General features: G+C 44.0%; 1 protein-coding gene across 2 annotated transcripts in view; it reads left to right on the top strand.

Annotated features, from left to right (window-relative positions):
• The window catches only part of ANKFY1 (ankyrin repeat and FYVE domain containing 1), a 116057-nt gene that overhangs the window by 54520 nt on the left and 46806 nt on the right, over positions 1 to 14731 (top strand). For both annotated transcript variants that reach the window (XM_011980415.1, XM_011980416.1), the window contains exons 4-6: positions 6748 to 6871; positions 8630 to 8779; positions 10153 to 10318. In XM_011980415.1, the coding sequence (XP_011835805.1) occupies positions 6748 to 6871; positions 8630 to 8779; positions 10153 to 10318 (440 nt within the window). The remainder of the gene's footprint in view (positions 1 to 6747; positions 6872 to 8629; positions 8780 to 10152; positions 10319 to 14731) is intronic.

Raw genomic sequence — 14731 nt, 5'->3', positions numbered from 1 at the left:
GTAGAGACAGGGTTTCACCATGTTAGCCAGGATGGTCTCGATCTCCTGACCTCGTGATCCACCCGCCTCGGCCTCCCAAAGTGCTGGCATTACAGGCTTGGGCCACCGCGCCCGGCCGATGGAGTGTCTTTTTACAGCATTTAGTGATCTTTTGTGTTCCCTTGGTTGCATAAAGGAATGGCTTTTCTCGTAGGTGAGCGAAGGGATGGTTTCAGTCATCAGGAGGCACTCCACCTGTGGCTGTGTTTTCCCCAGAGAGACTCTGCTGCCTAGAGCTGCGTGCTGTTTTCATCATGGGCTGGTGTTTTCCCGGGAGGGCTCACTGTTCCCCACATGAAATCAGTGGACGGCTTACTCCTGTCTATTACTGATGTGGGTTTGAGTGCGTTTTCATATCTAAAGTCGATAATTAAAAAACAAAAGCAGGTCCACAGTCTATAGGCGCATAGAGCATGAGGTTATGAGCGGAGCTGATTTGTTACTGAGGCCATTCAGTTAACTCTTTCATTTGTTTGTTAATTTGTTTGGGTGAGGAGTCCTGGTGAGAGTGAAATGAGACGGATTTTAATTAGATTGAGTATGATTTATGTCTTTATGTTTTTTCCAGACTTCCTGAACTTTCTCCTGTTGACCTTGTCAAACTTGCTTATGTAAATTAAATTGCTTTGATAAAATGTCCTGGGGTTGGAGTAGTTTAGATAATTGTAATCTGTGTAATGGATTCTTTAATTAAACTGTTTGTTGTTTATTGACTGAGTAGGCTTCATAACTGTCAACATTACCAGATGCTTAATTTTGTATTGTTGGATGTGAGTATTGAGTTATTATCTGTCATGGCTTTCTTAAGAGCTGGAGTGGAAGACACCAGGAGTGGAGTCAAGTGTTGGCTTTTAAAGGGTCACAGAGTGCCCCCTGCTGTCCCTGGAAGGAATTACATGCTTGAGATAGTGAATGAAAGGGTGCTGGTGACGGGTAACGGGTGACGGGTGACAGGTGCGGCTCGTCGTGAGCAGGCGTTGCTCTTTTTGTAATGTGGAGATCTCGGTGGTTTTGGAATGCTGGCACTAATTTGATGATAGAGTTTATAGTAAGAATTAATCAGGAAAATACTTCTTTCTTTCTTTTTTTTTTTTAACCATAGAGGGCACACTGAAGAAAATACTCTTAATTTTCTGTTTGTTTTGTTTTGTTTTTTAGGCAGAGTCTCACTGTCACCTAGGCTGGAGTGCAGTGGTGCAGTCTCGGCTCGTTGCAACTTCCGCCTCCAGGTTCAAGCGATTCTCCTGCCTCAGCCTCCCAAGTAGCTGGGATTACAGGCATGTGCCACCACACCCAGCTAATTTTGTGGTTTTATCGGAGACAAGGTGTCACCATGTTGGCCAGTTGAACTCCTGACCTCAAGTGATCCTTCTGCCTCGGCCTCCCAAAGTGCTGGGATTCCAGGCGTGAGCCACTGCACCAGGCTGTTTTAATTGTTTGTTTTTTGAGGCAGTTTCGCTCTTGTCGCCCAGGCTGGAAGTGCAGTGGCACAATCTCGGCTCACTGCAACCTCCACCTCCCGATTCAAGCAGTTATCCTGCCTCAGCCTCCTGAGTAGCTGGGGTTACAGGCATCTGCCACCACACCCGGCTAATTTTTATATTTTTAGTAGAGATGAGGTTTTGCCATGTTGGCCAGGCTGGCCTCAAACTCCTGACCTCAGGTGATCTGCCCACCTCAGCCTCCCAAAGTGCTGGGATTACAGGCATGAGCCACCGTGCCCAGCTAATTTTTTTAAAGAGAGAATTAATGTATACTAAAAAAATGAGTTAATTTTTTTCTGCTTACAAAAGTATAATACATGTTCAGTGTATGATATTTGGAAAATACAAAATGATATAAAGAAAAACGTCATTTGTAACTAAATCATTGTTCTTCTTCTGTCATTTTTCTTTTCAATAATTTTTCTTTTTCCCACATCCACTCAAGAGTGATATGAAAACTAGACAGGAGTTTGTGGGACGTTTAAATATATGCTTGATTGTGTACTTTAAAAGTTGCCAACATGGTGAAACCCTGTCTCTACTAAAAATACAAAAACATTAGCCAGGCATTGTGGCGGGCAGCTGTAATCCCAGCTACTCAGGAGGCTGAGGTAGGAGAATCGCTTGAACCCAGGAGGCAGAGGTTGTGGTGAGCCTGGACCACGCCACTGCACTCCAGCCTGGGCTACAAGAGTGCAACTCCATCTCAAAAAAAAAAAGTTTTTTTTTTTTTTTTTTCTATATCTGTATCCTTTCTGTACTCTAAAGTTAAAAATAATAATTAAAAAATTCCCTTCGGGTGAAAGTTTGTCTGTCTTGCTGTTTTCAAAGAGAATATAGGAAGCAAGAATCTAAATTTCTAAATAAGATGACATGTTCTTTGGTTGCGTAAATCATGTCAGTTACTATTTATAATCTATCCAAATGGCAAATGGCACTCTGGAGATCCTAGAATTGGTGACAGTGAAATGTCTGCCAGCTTTAATAAAAGATCTGCCTTCATGAAACATATCTGAGTCCCTTGGCACAATGTCATTTGACAGTTAAAAAGGAGGAACATGGAATTTTCAGGTTCTCAGCATTTGTCTGTAAAAGTGCTTTGTAAAGTGCTTTACAAATGTGCGTCATTTACTCCCTGAGATCTTCCTGTGTATTAGGCTGCCTGGTGTTAGGATGTTAGGAAGGCTGATTGATGTTAGTTGTAAAAATGGTAAAAGCTATCTGAAAAGAGATTTTTTTCTCCTGGGATGCTCTGATTTCATGGCTGAGGTTAGAGTGACTTTGTCAGGCATTGCTGTGGTGTGCTGCAGGTTTGGAGAAACCGATGGTACAGAAAACTGAGGCTTAGAAATATAATGCTGTTGGCGGGGCGCGGTGGCTCATGCCTGTAATCCCAGCACTTTGGGAGGCCGAGGCGAGTGGATCACGAGGTCAGGAGATTGAGACCATCCTGGCTAACACGGTGAAATCCTGTCTCTATTAAAAATACAAAAAATTAGCTGGGCGTGGTGGCGGGCGCCTGTAGTCCCAGCTACATGGGAGGCTGAGGTGGGAGAATGGCATGAACCCGGGAGGCGGAGCTTGCAGTGAGCCGAGATCGCGCCACTGCACAGCAACCTGGGCGACAGAGTGAGACTCCGTCTCAAAAAAAAAGGCAATATAATGCTGTTGTACGTAACTTACATTTTTGTTTATTATTATAACTTACTAATGTAACTTACTTAGATAATGTAACAACATGATTTTTAAAGTGCCCTGGGAGAGATGCTTCCTTACACCAAGTCAGTAATGTTAATTAAAAACAAAGCACCCAGCCTGGCCGCGGTGAAACCCTGTCCCTACTAAAAATACAAAAATTAGCCGGGTGTGGTGGTGGGCGCCTGTAATCCAAGCTACTCTGGAGGCGAGGCTGAGGCAGGAGAATAGCTTGAAACCAGGAGGCAGAGATTGCAGTGAACCAAGATCACGCCCCTGCACTCCAGCCTGGGCGACAGGGCAAACTTCTGCCTCATAAAACACCAGCAACAACAACAAAAAACCCCAAAGCTTTGACAGGTCTTAGTGTAAAGCAGGTGCTTGCATTTACTGCTAAATAGAGAAATGACGCCAAGATTGTGTTCTTGCTCCTAGCCTGTCCTTCGTGAGGTTTAGAAAGGGTGTTCTAAGATGGGGCGCGGTGGCTCACGTCTGTAATCCCAGCACTTTGGGAGGCCGAAGCAGGTGGATCACAAAATCAGGAGATTGAAACCATCCTGGCTAACATAGAGAAACCCTGTCTCTACTAAAAAAAAAAAAAATACAAAAATCAGCTGGGTGTGGCGGCACGTGCCTGTAGTCCCAGCTACTCGGGAGGCTGAGGCAGGAGAATCGCTTGAACCCGGGAGGCGGAGCTTGCAGTGAGCTGAGATCACACCACTGCACTCCAGCCTGGTGACAAAGCGCGACTGCATCTCAAAAAAAAAAAAAAAGGTGTGGTCTGCGTTCTGCCCAGGTCTTTCTCATGACCTTCCTTCCGCCATCACCCATTCCCATGGTCTTTTTCTACATCTGTTACCTAAAGCTCATCTGTTACCATTGGGAACTACCTGCTAGCTAGTTATGGTTAACAGTACTGAAATCCACTAATGTGGGTTATTAAAATTATGTGATTTCCTTTTGTGCTTTTTCCTTAGTAAAGGAATTTCAGGCTTTAGAGACGAGAGGGGCTAGGGGAGGGACCTCAAACTTGCGAGCATATTTACTACATGCCTCCAGCTGTGTTGAGTGTAACCAGTTCTCCTCCATCTTGGCAAACACACAAGTATTCCTCAAACATCTGAAGTAGAGTAACATCTTTATTTTACAGAGGAGGAGACGGGGGCACAGAGAGCTCAAGTCATTTGGCCCCTAAAGTTCCATGTGTCTCTACTCAGGTCTTTTTTACCTCATTGTTTATTTTGCTCTGTCCACCGCATTCTGCCTTTGTGATTAGAAAGAGTTTTGGTGGAGGCTGCTGGCAGGGAAAACAGTGGTGAATGTCAGGAAATCTCGTGAAACCATACTAGTCCTCTGCGGCTGCCCTTGGAGGTGAACCTGATTTGGAGGGAGCTGTGTTGGCAGGGGAGGTGAAGGACTGTGCCCTGGCCTTCTTTTCCTCATAGACCTGGTTTCATGGGAGACTCCCTAAGGCTTCCAGGAATTACGGCATAGAGGAAGTGTGGTCTTTCCAATGCTGCATCTTCCAGACTACGATGTGGTCCTGCTTTTGCTACCAGAGACTATTTGCCTGCCTTCAGCTCTCTCTTCTATGATGTAGTTGATGTTCTTTTTTTTCTTTCAGACAAGGTCTCTGTCTGTCATCCAGGCAGGCGTATAGTGGTGTGATCACGGCTCACTGTAGCCTTGAACTCCTGGGCTCTCACTTCAGCCTCCTGAGTATCTGGGACTACAGGGACACGCTACCATGCCTGGCTAATATCTCAATTGTTTTGGTAGAGACAGGATCTTGCTATGTTGCCCAGGCTGGTCTTAACTCGTGGCCACAAGTAATCCTCCTGCCTTGGCCTCCCAGAGTCCTGGGATTACAGGTGTGAGCCTCTGCACCTGGCCATGTTTCCTTATTAATGATTCTGAAAGAGTCTTGTTTTTGTTATTACTTGGCTTTATGAGGACATCCATTGTAGCCAGTTTTTCTCTATTTTGGTGTACTGTGGTTTTGTTGTTATAGTAGAAATCTGATTTTTTTGGTGTGGGGGGTGTACTATGATTTGGCTATTTTTTCTAATTTTTTTTTTTTTTTTGAGGCGAGTCTTGCTCTGTCACCCAGGCTTGAATGCAGTGGCACCGTCTCAGCTCACTGCAACCTCTGCCTCCCAGGTTCAAGCAATTCTTGTGTCTCAGCCTCCCGAGTATCTAGGACTACAGGTGCGTGTCACCACGCCCAGCTAATTTGTTTTTGTATTTTTAGTAGAGACGGGGTTTCGCCATGTTGCCCAGGCTGATCTGGAACTCCTGAGCTCAGGCAATCTGCTTGCCTCGGCCTCTCAAAGTGCTAGGATTATAGGCGTGAGCCACCATGCCTGGCGGATTTGGCTATTTTTTTTCCTAAACATTATAGATATTTTAGATGGGTGGTTTTTTTTTTTGTTTGTTTGTTTTTTAGGGGGTCTCGCTCCATCACCCAGGCTGGAGTACAATGGCGCAATCTCGGCTCACTGCAATCTCCGCCTCCTGGGTTCAAGCAGTTCTCCTGTCTCAGCCTCCCAAGTAGCTGGGACTACAGGTGCCTGCCACCACACCCAGCTAATTTTTGTATTTTTAGTAGAGACGGGGTTTCACCTTGTTGGTCAGGCTGGTCTTGAACTCCTAACCTCAGGTGATCCTAGGTGGACTTTTAAAATACAGCTATATTGAGTTACAATTCACATAGCATACACATACATCTTATGGGAGAGCTTTCTTTTTTTTTTTTTTTTTGACAAGAGTTTTGCTCTTGTTGCCCAGGCTGGAGTGCAATGGCGCGATCTCAGCTCACTGCAACTTCCGCCTCCCGGATTCAAGCTCTTCTCCTGCCTCGGCCTCCCGAGTAACTGGGATTATAGACATGCACCACCACGCCCGGCTAATTTTGTGTTTTTAGTAGAGACGGGGTTTCTCTACGTTGGTCAGGCTGGTCTCGAACTCCGGACCTCAGGTGATGTGCCCACCTCGGCCTCCCAAAGTGCTGGGATTACAGGTGTGAGCCACTGCACCCAGCAGGGAGAGCTTTTAAGGAGGTGTTAATTATTGAGGCATAGAACCTCGTATTTGAAACTATTTCTAAGCCGCACTGTTTGTATAATACAGTTGTGCTAGTGGGAACTAAAGCAGTGTTCCATACAATTAAATTTTCTTTGAAGGACAGAGGTTGATCCATTTTGTGCTTGATTCGACAGTTACCTGCCTATGTGATCAGCGAGTGTCATGTGTGTACTGTTAAGGCAGTTGGGGTATTATGCTTAATAAGTTTATTTGCATATTATTTTTATTCTGACCAGAACTGAGCAGTGAAATATTATAATGAAATTCTAGTACTTTTTAAATATGGGAGACCAACTGTACTTTATTCATAACTACTTTGCTTACCCTTACCCCATAGTGTTATTAATAGGACGTAGCCAGCCAGTACACAGACGATCGCTTTGGTTTGTTCGTTTGTGAACATGTTTGTCCAGTAATACTGCTCGTCATGCATACTCTCTTCCAGGTGTGAGAAGGGTGTTATGTCTCTAGTGAATGTCAGGAACTGTATTCGCTTCTACCAGACGGCGGAGGAGCTGAATGCCAGCACGCTGATGAACTACTGTGCAGAAATTATTGCAAGTCATTGGGTGAGTGAGAGGGTGAGGGTGTCGACGGAGCTCTCTAGCTGGCAGTCAAGAGACCGTGGTTTGGGACCTAGTTCCATGGAAAGTGACCTCTCTGGCAGCTAGTTTTCTCTTGTTACACAATTGAAGAATAAATCGTTTGATTAGATGATCTGTGAGACTCTTTTCAACTCAAATTCTGATAGTTCTGTGATTTCAGAGCAGAAGGACAAAAGATGGCTCAGGTCTGGCCGGGCGCGGTGGCTCACGCCTGCAATCCCAGCACTTTGGGAGGCCGAGGTGGGCAGACCACTTGAGGTCAGGAGTTCGAGACCAGCCTGGCCAACATGGTAAAACCCCACCTCTACTAAAAATGCAAAAATTAGCCGGGCTCAGTGGTGCGTGCCTATAGTCCTAGCTACTCAGGAGGCTGTGGCAGGAGAATCGTATAAACCTGGGAGGCGGAGGTTGCAATGAGCCGAGATCGTGCCACTGCACTCCAGCCTGGGTGACAGAGCAAGACTCCGTCTCCTGCCCCCGCGAAAAAGATAGCTCAGGTCCAGAAACAGGCTTGAAAGCATCGCCTGCCTTCGCCCTCCATCTGTGGAAGCGGCTGATGAGCTGCAGGACTAGGGTGTGGCTCCGTGGCCAGCAGGCCCTACAGTTTCAGCAGCACGGTGTCCGAGCTTGCCCTTGTTCTCATCAGGTGGAGAGCATCTTTAAATTTAGATTTCCCTTTCTTAGGTTGTTTCATCATAAAGAACAGTGTTTACATTTTTTATTTTTATTTATTTTTTTTTTTTGAGATGAGTTTCGCTCTTGTTGCCCAGGCTGGAGTGCAATGGCACAATCTCAGCTCACCGCAACCTCCGCCTCCCAGGTTCAAGCAATTCTCCTGCCTCGGCCTCCTGAGTAGCTGGGATTACAGGCATGCGCCACCACACCCGGCTAATTTTTGTATTTTTAGTAGAGACGGGGTTTCTCCATGTTGGTGAGGCTAGTCTCAAACTCCGAACCTCAGGTGATCCGCCCACCTCGGCCTCCCGAAGTGCTGGGATTATAGGTGTGAGCCACCGCACCCAGCCAGTGGTTCACATTTTTTTGTTGTTGTTTGCAGTTTTAAAAAATTAGGGCTGGTGCTACCTTTTACAAATTAGTTTCTGCGAATTGTTTGGTGTTCAACAACATTGTAGGAAAAGCGTTAGAGTTTCAGAAAAGGTGGCTAGAAGAGCTGGATTTTAAGGAATTGAAACCGAGTTGGTAACCTTTCTGTTAAAATATATAGAAATATAGAGATCTGCAATAATAGGGACGAGCTGTGACTCAGCAGAGTGACTTGCTTGTGGAAGTTGGAGTTGATTGAATTGATTTTCTAACTGCCATCTTTCGGGGGGTGGGAAGAGGACTCCCTGCTCTCACGTGAGGCTCCCTCGGGGTGCATTCCTGTTAGAGGTACGCGTGGCTTGGCTTTGCCACCTCACTGGGAGGCACAGTAGTGCCAGGGGAAAGAGTGAGGCTCAGAACGTCAGCCTTCTGGTTCCCCAGCCATTTAAGGACTGTCTGAACTAGAGCAAGTTATCTAATCTCTTTATGCCTTACTTTTTTCTTCTGTAAAATGGGGATGATCAAGTTCTTACCTCGTTGGGTTTTGAAGTAAATGAGTCAGGAAAGGTTAGGCCCTTCAAGTAGGGCCTGACTGACGCGTTTTAAGGGCGTACTAAATGGTAGTTGTGTTTATCACTTTGTATCTGTTCTGCTTTTTACTATGTTGTGAATTGTCAGGATGACCTGAGAAAGGAGGATTTCAGTAGCATGAGTGCTCAGTTGTTATACAAAATGATCAAATCCAAGACGGAGTACCCGTTACATAAAGCTATCAAAGTGGAGAGAGAAGACGTGGTCTTCCTTTATCTGATTGAAATGGATTCCCAGGTACTGTAGCCACCTTTTCCATTCTTCATTTCCCGAAACTCTAATGCGCTTGTCTTTCTCCAGGCTGCTGCTCACTTCTTCCGACCCGTCACTGGCACAGTCTTTAATATACGGATTTCTACTGAATGGTTTGTTCAGGGCTATCTGAGCTTTTTCTAACATGTTTCTCAAAATTCTTCCAGCCTTAGCCCATTGCCTAATTTAAAAACCTCTTATATGCTTTTAGGTAGTGTTTTTTTTTTGTTTTTGTTTTTTTAATGCTTCTTAACTTCCAGGTGCCAAAATCTGTATTAGTTTACTTTTGCTGCTATAATAAATTACCATAAACTTAATGGCTTAAAACAACACAAATGTATTGCCTAAGAGTTTTGTAGGTTGGAAGTCCAGGACAGGAATCACTGGCCCAAAATCAAGGTGTCAGCAGGCTGTGCTTCTTTCCAGAGACTCAAGAGGAGAATCCATTTCCTACTCATTTGGGGTTTTGGCAAAATTCAGATTCTTGCACTTACAGGATCGAGGTCCCCATTTTTCTTGCCGGCCGTCAACTGAGGGCCATTCCCACCTTTTAGAGCCCGCCACACATTCCTTAGCTCATAGCCCTTAGCTCATAGCCCCCGGCTTTTGTCTTAAAAGCCAGCAGTGGTGGGTCAGGTACTTCTCATGTCACATCTCTCTGACTTGTTCTTCTGGTTCCCTTTTTCACTTTGAAGAATGTGTGTGGTTAGATAGATTGGGCTCTCTGTGGTTAGATAGATCGGGCCTCCTGGATAATCTGGGATACTCTCTTCATTGCAAGGTCCTTAATCATACCCTCAAAGCGCCTTTTGCCGTGTAATGTGACATGTTTACAGGTTCTGGGGATTCGGACATGTCCATCTTTGGGGGGCTATAATTCTGCCCATCACATGACCTTGAAAGAAAGGTAATGGCTCTTGACAGATGGGAACGAAGTACGTTTTATCCTGGGTGTCCAGTGTATGGGGAGACATTAAACTGCTGGGAAAAATGAGATAAGCACGCCACCGCCTTTCATGGAAGCATTAGCTGTTCACTATAAAGCTCTTGGAACCTCTGCCTGGCACTTGTGCCCCACAGACCTCTGTCCACATTTTCCTGGTGGCCCTTACATCATCTCCCACATTGTTTATGTTTGCTATGTGGTTCCCATTAATACAGTACTCCCTGAAAACGTGTACCCTGAGGAAGCCTGATAGAAGTTTTTGAATGCAGTTGAATTTGGGGAGTAAGCAGTGTTGAAGTACTTAAATTTGACATTTGTATAAGCAATGATATTTAAGGGTCAAGGTGGGAGAAATGAAAATAGGTCGTATTCTCTACCCACTGGGCGCTAATTCACAAACGTGTTCGTGTAGCTCCCTGGGAAGCTGAACGAAGCGGATCATAATGGAGATCTGGCATTAGATCTAGCCCTTTCACGACGGCTGGAGAGTATTGCCACCACGCTGGTTAGTCACAAAGCTGACGTGGACATGGTGGACAAGAGTGGCTGGAGCTTGTTACACAAAGGAATCCAAAGAGGTAGGAAGAAGTGTATTTTATATTTTTCCCTGCAGGCAGTTTTATTTTTATCCAAGTCATTTTTGAAGACTTTCTCACCTTGTTCCCACAATTCTCAAAGGCTTCTCTAGTCTGTACTCACAGGGTGCATGATTCAGAATTTGATCACTGGGTCAGAGGAAGCACTCAAGAGCTGTTCCCTGCGCCTTGTTGGTTTGGCCGTTCACAGTGCCAACAGGGCCCCGGGAGGAAAGGCTGCAAAGGCGGTACTTTGTGTGAAGAAGCACCTTTTACCTGTAAGCACTTGTGTGTTTGCTTGTTCAGTGGGTCACTTGCTCCAGGAATTGTGCTAGGAAGGTTTTGCCTTTGTATCCTACCACAGACATGAGGATAGTAGCAAAACCGTAAATGTTTAAACATATTCTTAGATTCGGGGTGTTCACTTTAACAGGCTAGACCTCTATTATGATAAATTGATAAAGTTTCATTGTGTTCTAGCAAAGTTATTTGAAATTGTAGCTATGTTTTGAATGCATTGTTAGTAGTTGGAAGAATATAGAAATGATAGACTTGAGAACAAAACATCTTTTTCTCTTTTTTTTTTTGAGACGGAATCTCGCTCTGTCGCCCAGGCTGGAGTGCAGTGGCACGATCTCGGCTGACAGAAAGCTCTGCCTCCCAAGTTCACGCTATTCTCCTGCCTCAGCCTCCCGAGTAACTGGGACTACAGGCGCCTGCCACCTCGCCTGGCTAATTTTTTTTTTTTTTGTATTTTTAGTAAGGTGTTAGCCAGGATGGTCTCGATCTCCTGACCTTGTGATCCGCCCGCCTCGGCCTCCCAAAGTGCTGGGATTACAGGCGTGAACCACCGCGCCCGGCCGAGAACAAAACGTCTTAATCCTAATGAATTAACTTGTCAAAGGAAAAAACAAGACTGGTTTTTTTGTTTGTTTTTTTCCATAGTCTTACTAATTCGTAAGTCCTAAGTGAATCCTGACTGATTTTGCTTTGCAATGGTCATTTTTGACAGAGTGAAATCTGTATAGAGGTAGAGTTCCAGTGAGGAATGAAAGCTTTCCAAAGTGTCAAAGCGTTAGTTCTCTGGAGGGATGGTTGACTTGATTGAAGTACATTGCCATGGCCACTTTTTTGTTACTTACATGTAGATATCAAAGAGAGAATCTACTCATTTCGCTCCATCTTAATCTATATTTTTCCCCTTTTGATGATGCATTGTCATACCATTATTGTCTATGCTACATTTTTGCCGTTCACAAATTGCTCCTAGTTGGTGGAATGTAGTTACATCAGGTTGTGGTCCTGTGCCAGCTTTGTCCTTTTTGGGCAAAGGTTTTAATACAAGTATCCTTATAAGCCATGTGTTGGAGTGCTGAGCTTGCTGGCTGGTAGAGAGGAAAATTTTGCTCATCACTGGGTAGGAAATCCTTCGAGTGTGTCAGTGTCAAGAGCAGATGCATTTTCCCCAAGCACCATTATGTGCTGTGCGAAGCCAGCGAGTACTTAGCACTGAGTGTGATGCAGTGGGGAAATGTCCACCACGCAGGGAATGATTCTTTCCCACACTGTTTCGTGTCTTGAGATGTTTATTTTGGAAACAAATACCCTGTTACTAAAAAAAAAAAAAAAAAAATTCTGAGAATTTTGTTCCTTTCCTCCCAGGGAGTTAATTCTTATGTTTGATGATAAAACATCTTTTGAGTTATTAAATATTTTGGTGATTGCTTAGCTACAAGAATTGCCAAGAATTAGCGATACATTTTTGATGTTTATTTTCAGATGGTTTAATCTTCCACTCTGAGTTTATTAATTGCCTGCAAGTATGTGGATTACAGTGTGGGTATAATAAACGTGATTTTGCTAACTTTAGAGAGTGTCACATATTACGGTAGACAGAGCACTGGCTGTCAAGCTCATATTTACCAAGGTTTGAATCTGAGCTCATCTGTTTACTCTGTGGCCTTGGACAAGTCACATTCTGAGTCTTCGCTATCCATAAAGTGGGAATCACTTTTGCTTTATTGGTTTGTTCAGAGAATGCGAGGCAATGTTAGTGGTACACCCAGCATTGATTACCAGGGGACTGGCGGGGTCAGCCCTGCCGTTCATCCCTTGCCTCTGCACTGGAAATGCCATAACGAGGTCCAGTTCCTGTAGGAGTTTTTTTCACTTTAACTGTTAAGAGTGAAAGTCTTTAATATACGAGATTTCAGTTTAGTTCTGAGCATGCGTTGGAATCTGTCAACAAAATAGTGATCATCCTAATAACCGACTATAGCAGTCGTTTTATCTAAAGAGTGGAACAGGCGGGCGGTGTCTCTGCGGGAGTCCACAGCGGGCACGTGTTTGGCTGGAGAGAGGCCATCTCCTTGGATTAGCCTGATTTGAGCAAGAAGATGAGTCTTCACTTGATAAAAACAATTCTTCCTGAACTTTTTTACCTTAATAACCAACATCAGTCAGTGGGTTTCTTTTTTCTTTTTTTTTGAGATGGAGTTTCGTTCCTGTCGCCCAAGCTGGAGTGCAGTGGCGCAGTCTTGGCTGACTGCAACTTCCGCATCCCGGGTTCAAGCGATTCTCCTGCCTCAGCCTCCTGAGTAGCTGGGATTATAGACACCCGTCACCATGCCCGGTTGATTTTGTGTTTTTGGTAGAGATGGGGTTTCTCCACGTTGGTCAGGCTGGTCTCAAACCCCCAACCTTAGGTGATCTGCCCACCGCAGCCTCCCAAAGTGCTGGGATTACAGGCGTGAGCCACAATGCCCGGTTGATGGGTTTCTTAAGTAGGATGTTCCTGTTAATTATTTTTAGTAAATTTGATAATGATGCCACCAACTGGAGCAGCATGAAATATGGTTTGTATTAATTGAATAATGAAGGCTGCTGGCTGAATAGAACTGTCAAGAAGCTGCATTGAAAGAAATATTGTATATGGATTTTTTTAGTGTGAAGTTTTTTGTTAGGAATAGTTTTATGTGGACAGATTGTAATGGTCTATGCCTCATTTACCTGGCAGTGTCAGTGAATGAGGTGATGAAGTAACTGAAACTTTTAAGCACCAGTTTTTATTTTAACTGTTTCTGATGATTTCAAGTCTTTCTAAAATGTGTTAACCATTTTCTTATTGACAGAAACCTTATAAACGGTGCTTGTGACATTTTCTGTTCCCTCCCTTTGCTCTGCTCTTCTGATATCAGTTGTCCTTTTCCTTTATGTACCCTCTGGGCTGACTTTCTTTTACTGTAAAACTTTACTAATTTTCTATTTCTAGTAATTTCTAAATAGCTTCTTTGGGGTGAATATATTTTTATATATATATGTATGTATTATTATAAGTAAAAACTGTATATTTGGATCTTATTAATAAAATAAATCTGATCCAAAGTCTATAGTTCTTCTAAGAGGACCTAAGGATTTAAGATACAAACTTTTTTTTTTATCATGCTATCCATCTGAATCCAATCATTCATAGGTTTTCATATACCTGTGCAGTACTGCCCAGTTTATCTTCTGTATGTTTGGTGTATTACACATTTTTTGTTAACCTATCTTGTCTTAGCTTTACTGTGTATTTATCTCTCTCTCTCTCTCTTTTTTTTTTTTTTAAAGACAGAGTCTTGCTCTGTCGCCCAGGCTGGAGTGTAGTGCTGCAATCTCGGCTCACTGCAACCTCCGCCTCCTGGGTTCAAGCGATTCTCCTGCCTCAGTATCCCTAGTAGCTGGGATTACAGGCACGTGCCACTACGCTTGGCTAATTTTTGTAGTTTTATAGAGATTGGGTTTGCCATGTTGATCAGACTGGTCTCAAACTCCTGGCCTCAAGTGAACTCCCAAAGTGCTGGGATTACAGTCAGGAGCCACTGCGCCCGACCACTATGTATTTGTGTCTTAGTTTGGAATATATTTTAAGCTTAAAGGTAATGAAACTACATTATCCCTTCTCCCCTGAGTATCTGATATTTTGGACCCTTCTCCCCTGAGTATCTCATATTTTGGACTTTTCATTAAGGCCCATTGTCCTAATAATTCTAAAGTTTCTTTCTACTCCCAGAATGTAAGTGGCCATCTCTAGGATATTTAGTTCTATTGCTAATATATTGTTGTCTTTACGTATTTTCTCCTATACCAAATCCATGCAGAGTTTGTTCACGCTACAGAGTAGGGCCCTCTGTGTATATGTATAAATGGATAGCAAAGGCCTGACCTAGCCAACCCCCAGTATGCATGTTACCTGCTGCCTGCAGTGCTTTACTGCATCTGTACTATAAAATCTAAGCTTTGATACTGGTAAAGATTTTACCCTTCTGCACCCCTTACCCCACCCAAAACGGGAGCAGAAGAATGAAAATATTTCTTTTTTTTTTTTTTTTTTGAGACAGAGTTTCGCTCTTGTTGCCCAGGCTGGAGTGCAATGGC

Source organism: Mandrillus leucophaeus, unplaced genomic scaffold, assembly GCF_000951045.1.
Source record: "Mandrillus leucophaeus isolate KB7577 unplaced genomic scaffold, Mleu.le_1.0 Scaffold212, whole genome shotgun sequence".
Taxonomy (NCBI): Eukaryota; Metazoa; Chordata; class Mammalia; order Primates; family Cercopithecidae; genus Mandrillus; species Mandrillus leucophaeus.
This window is presented reverse-complemented; position numbering and strand designations above follow the sequence as displayed.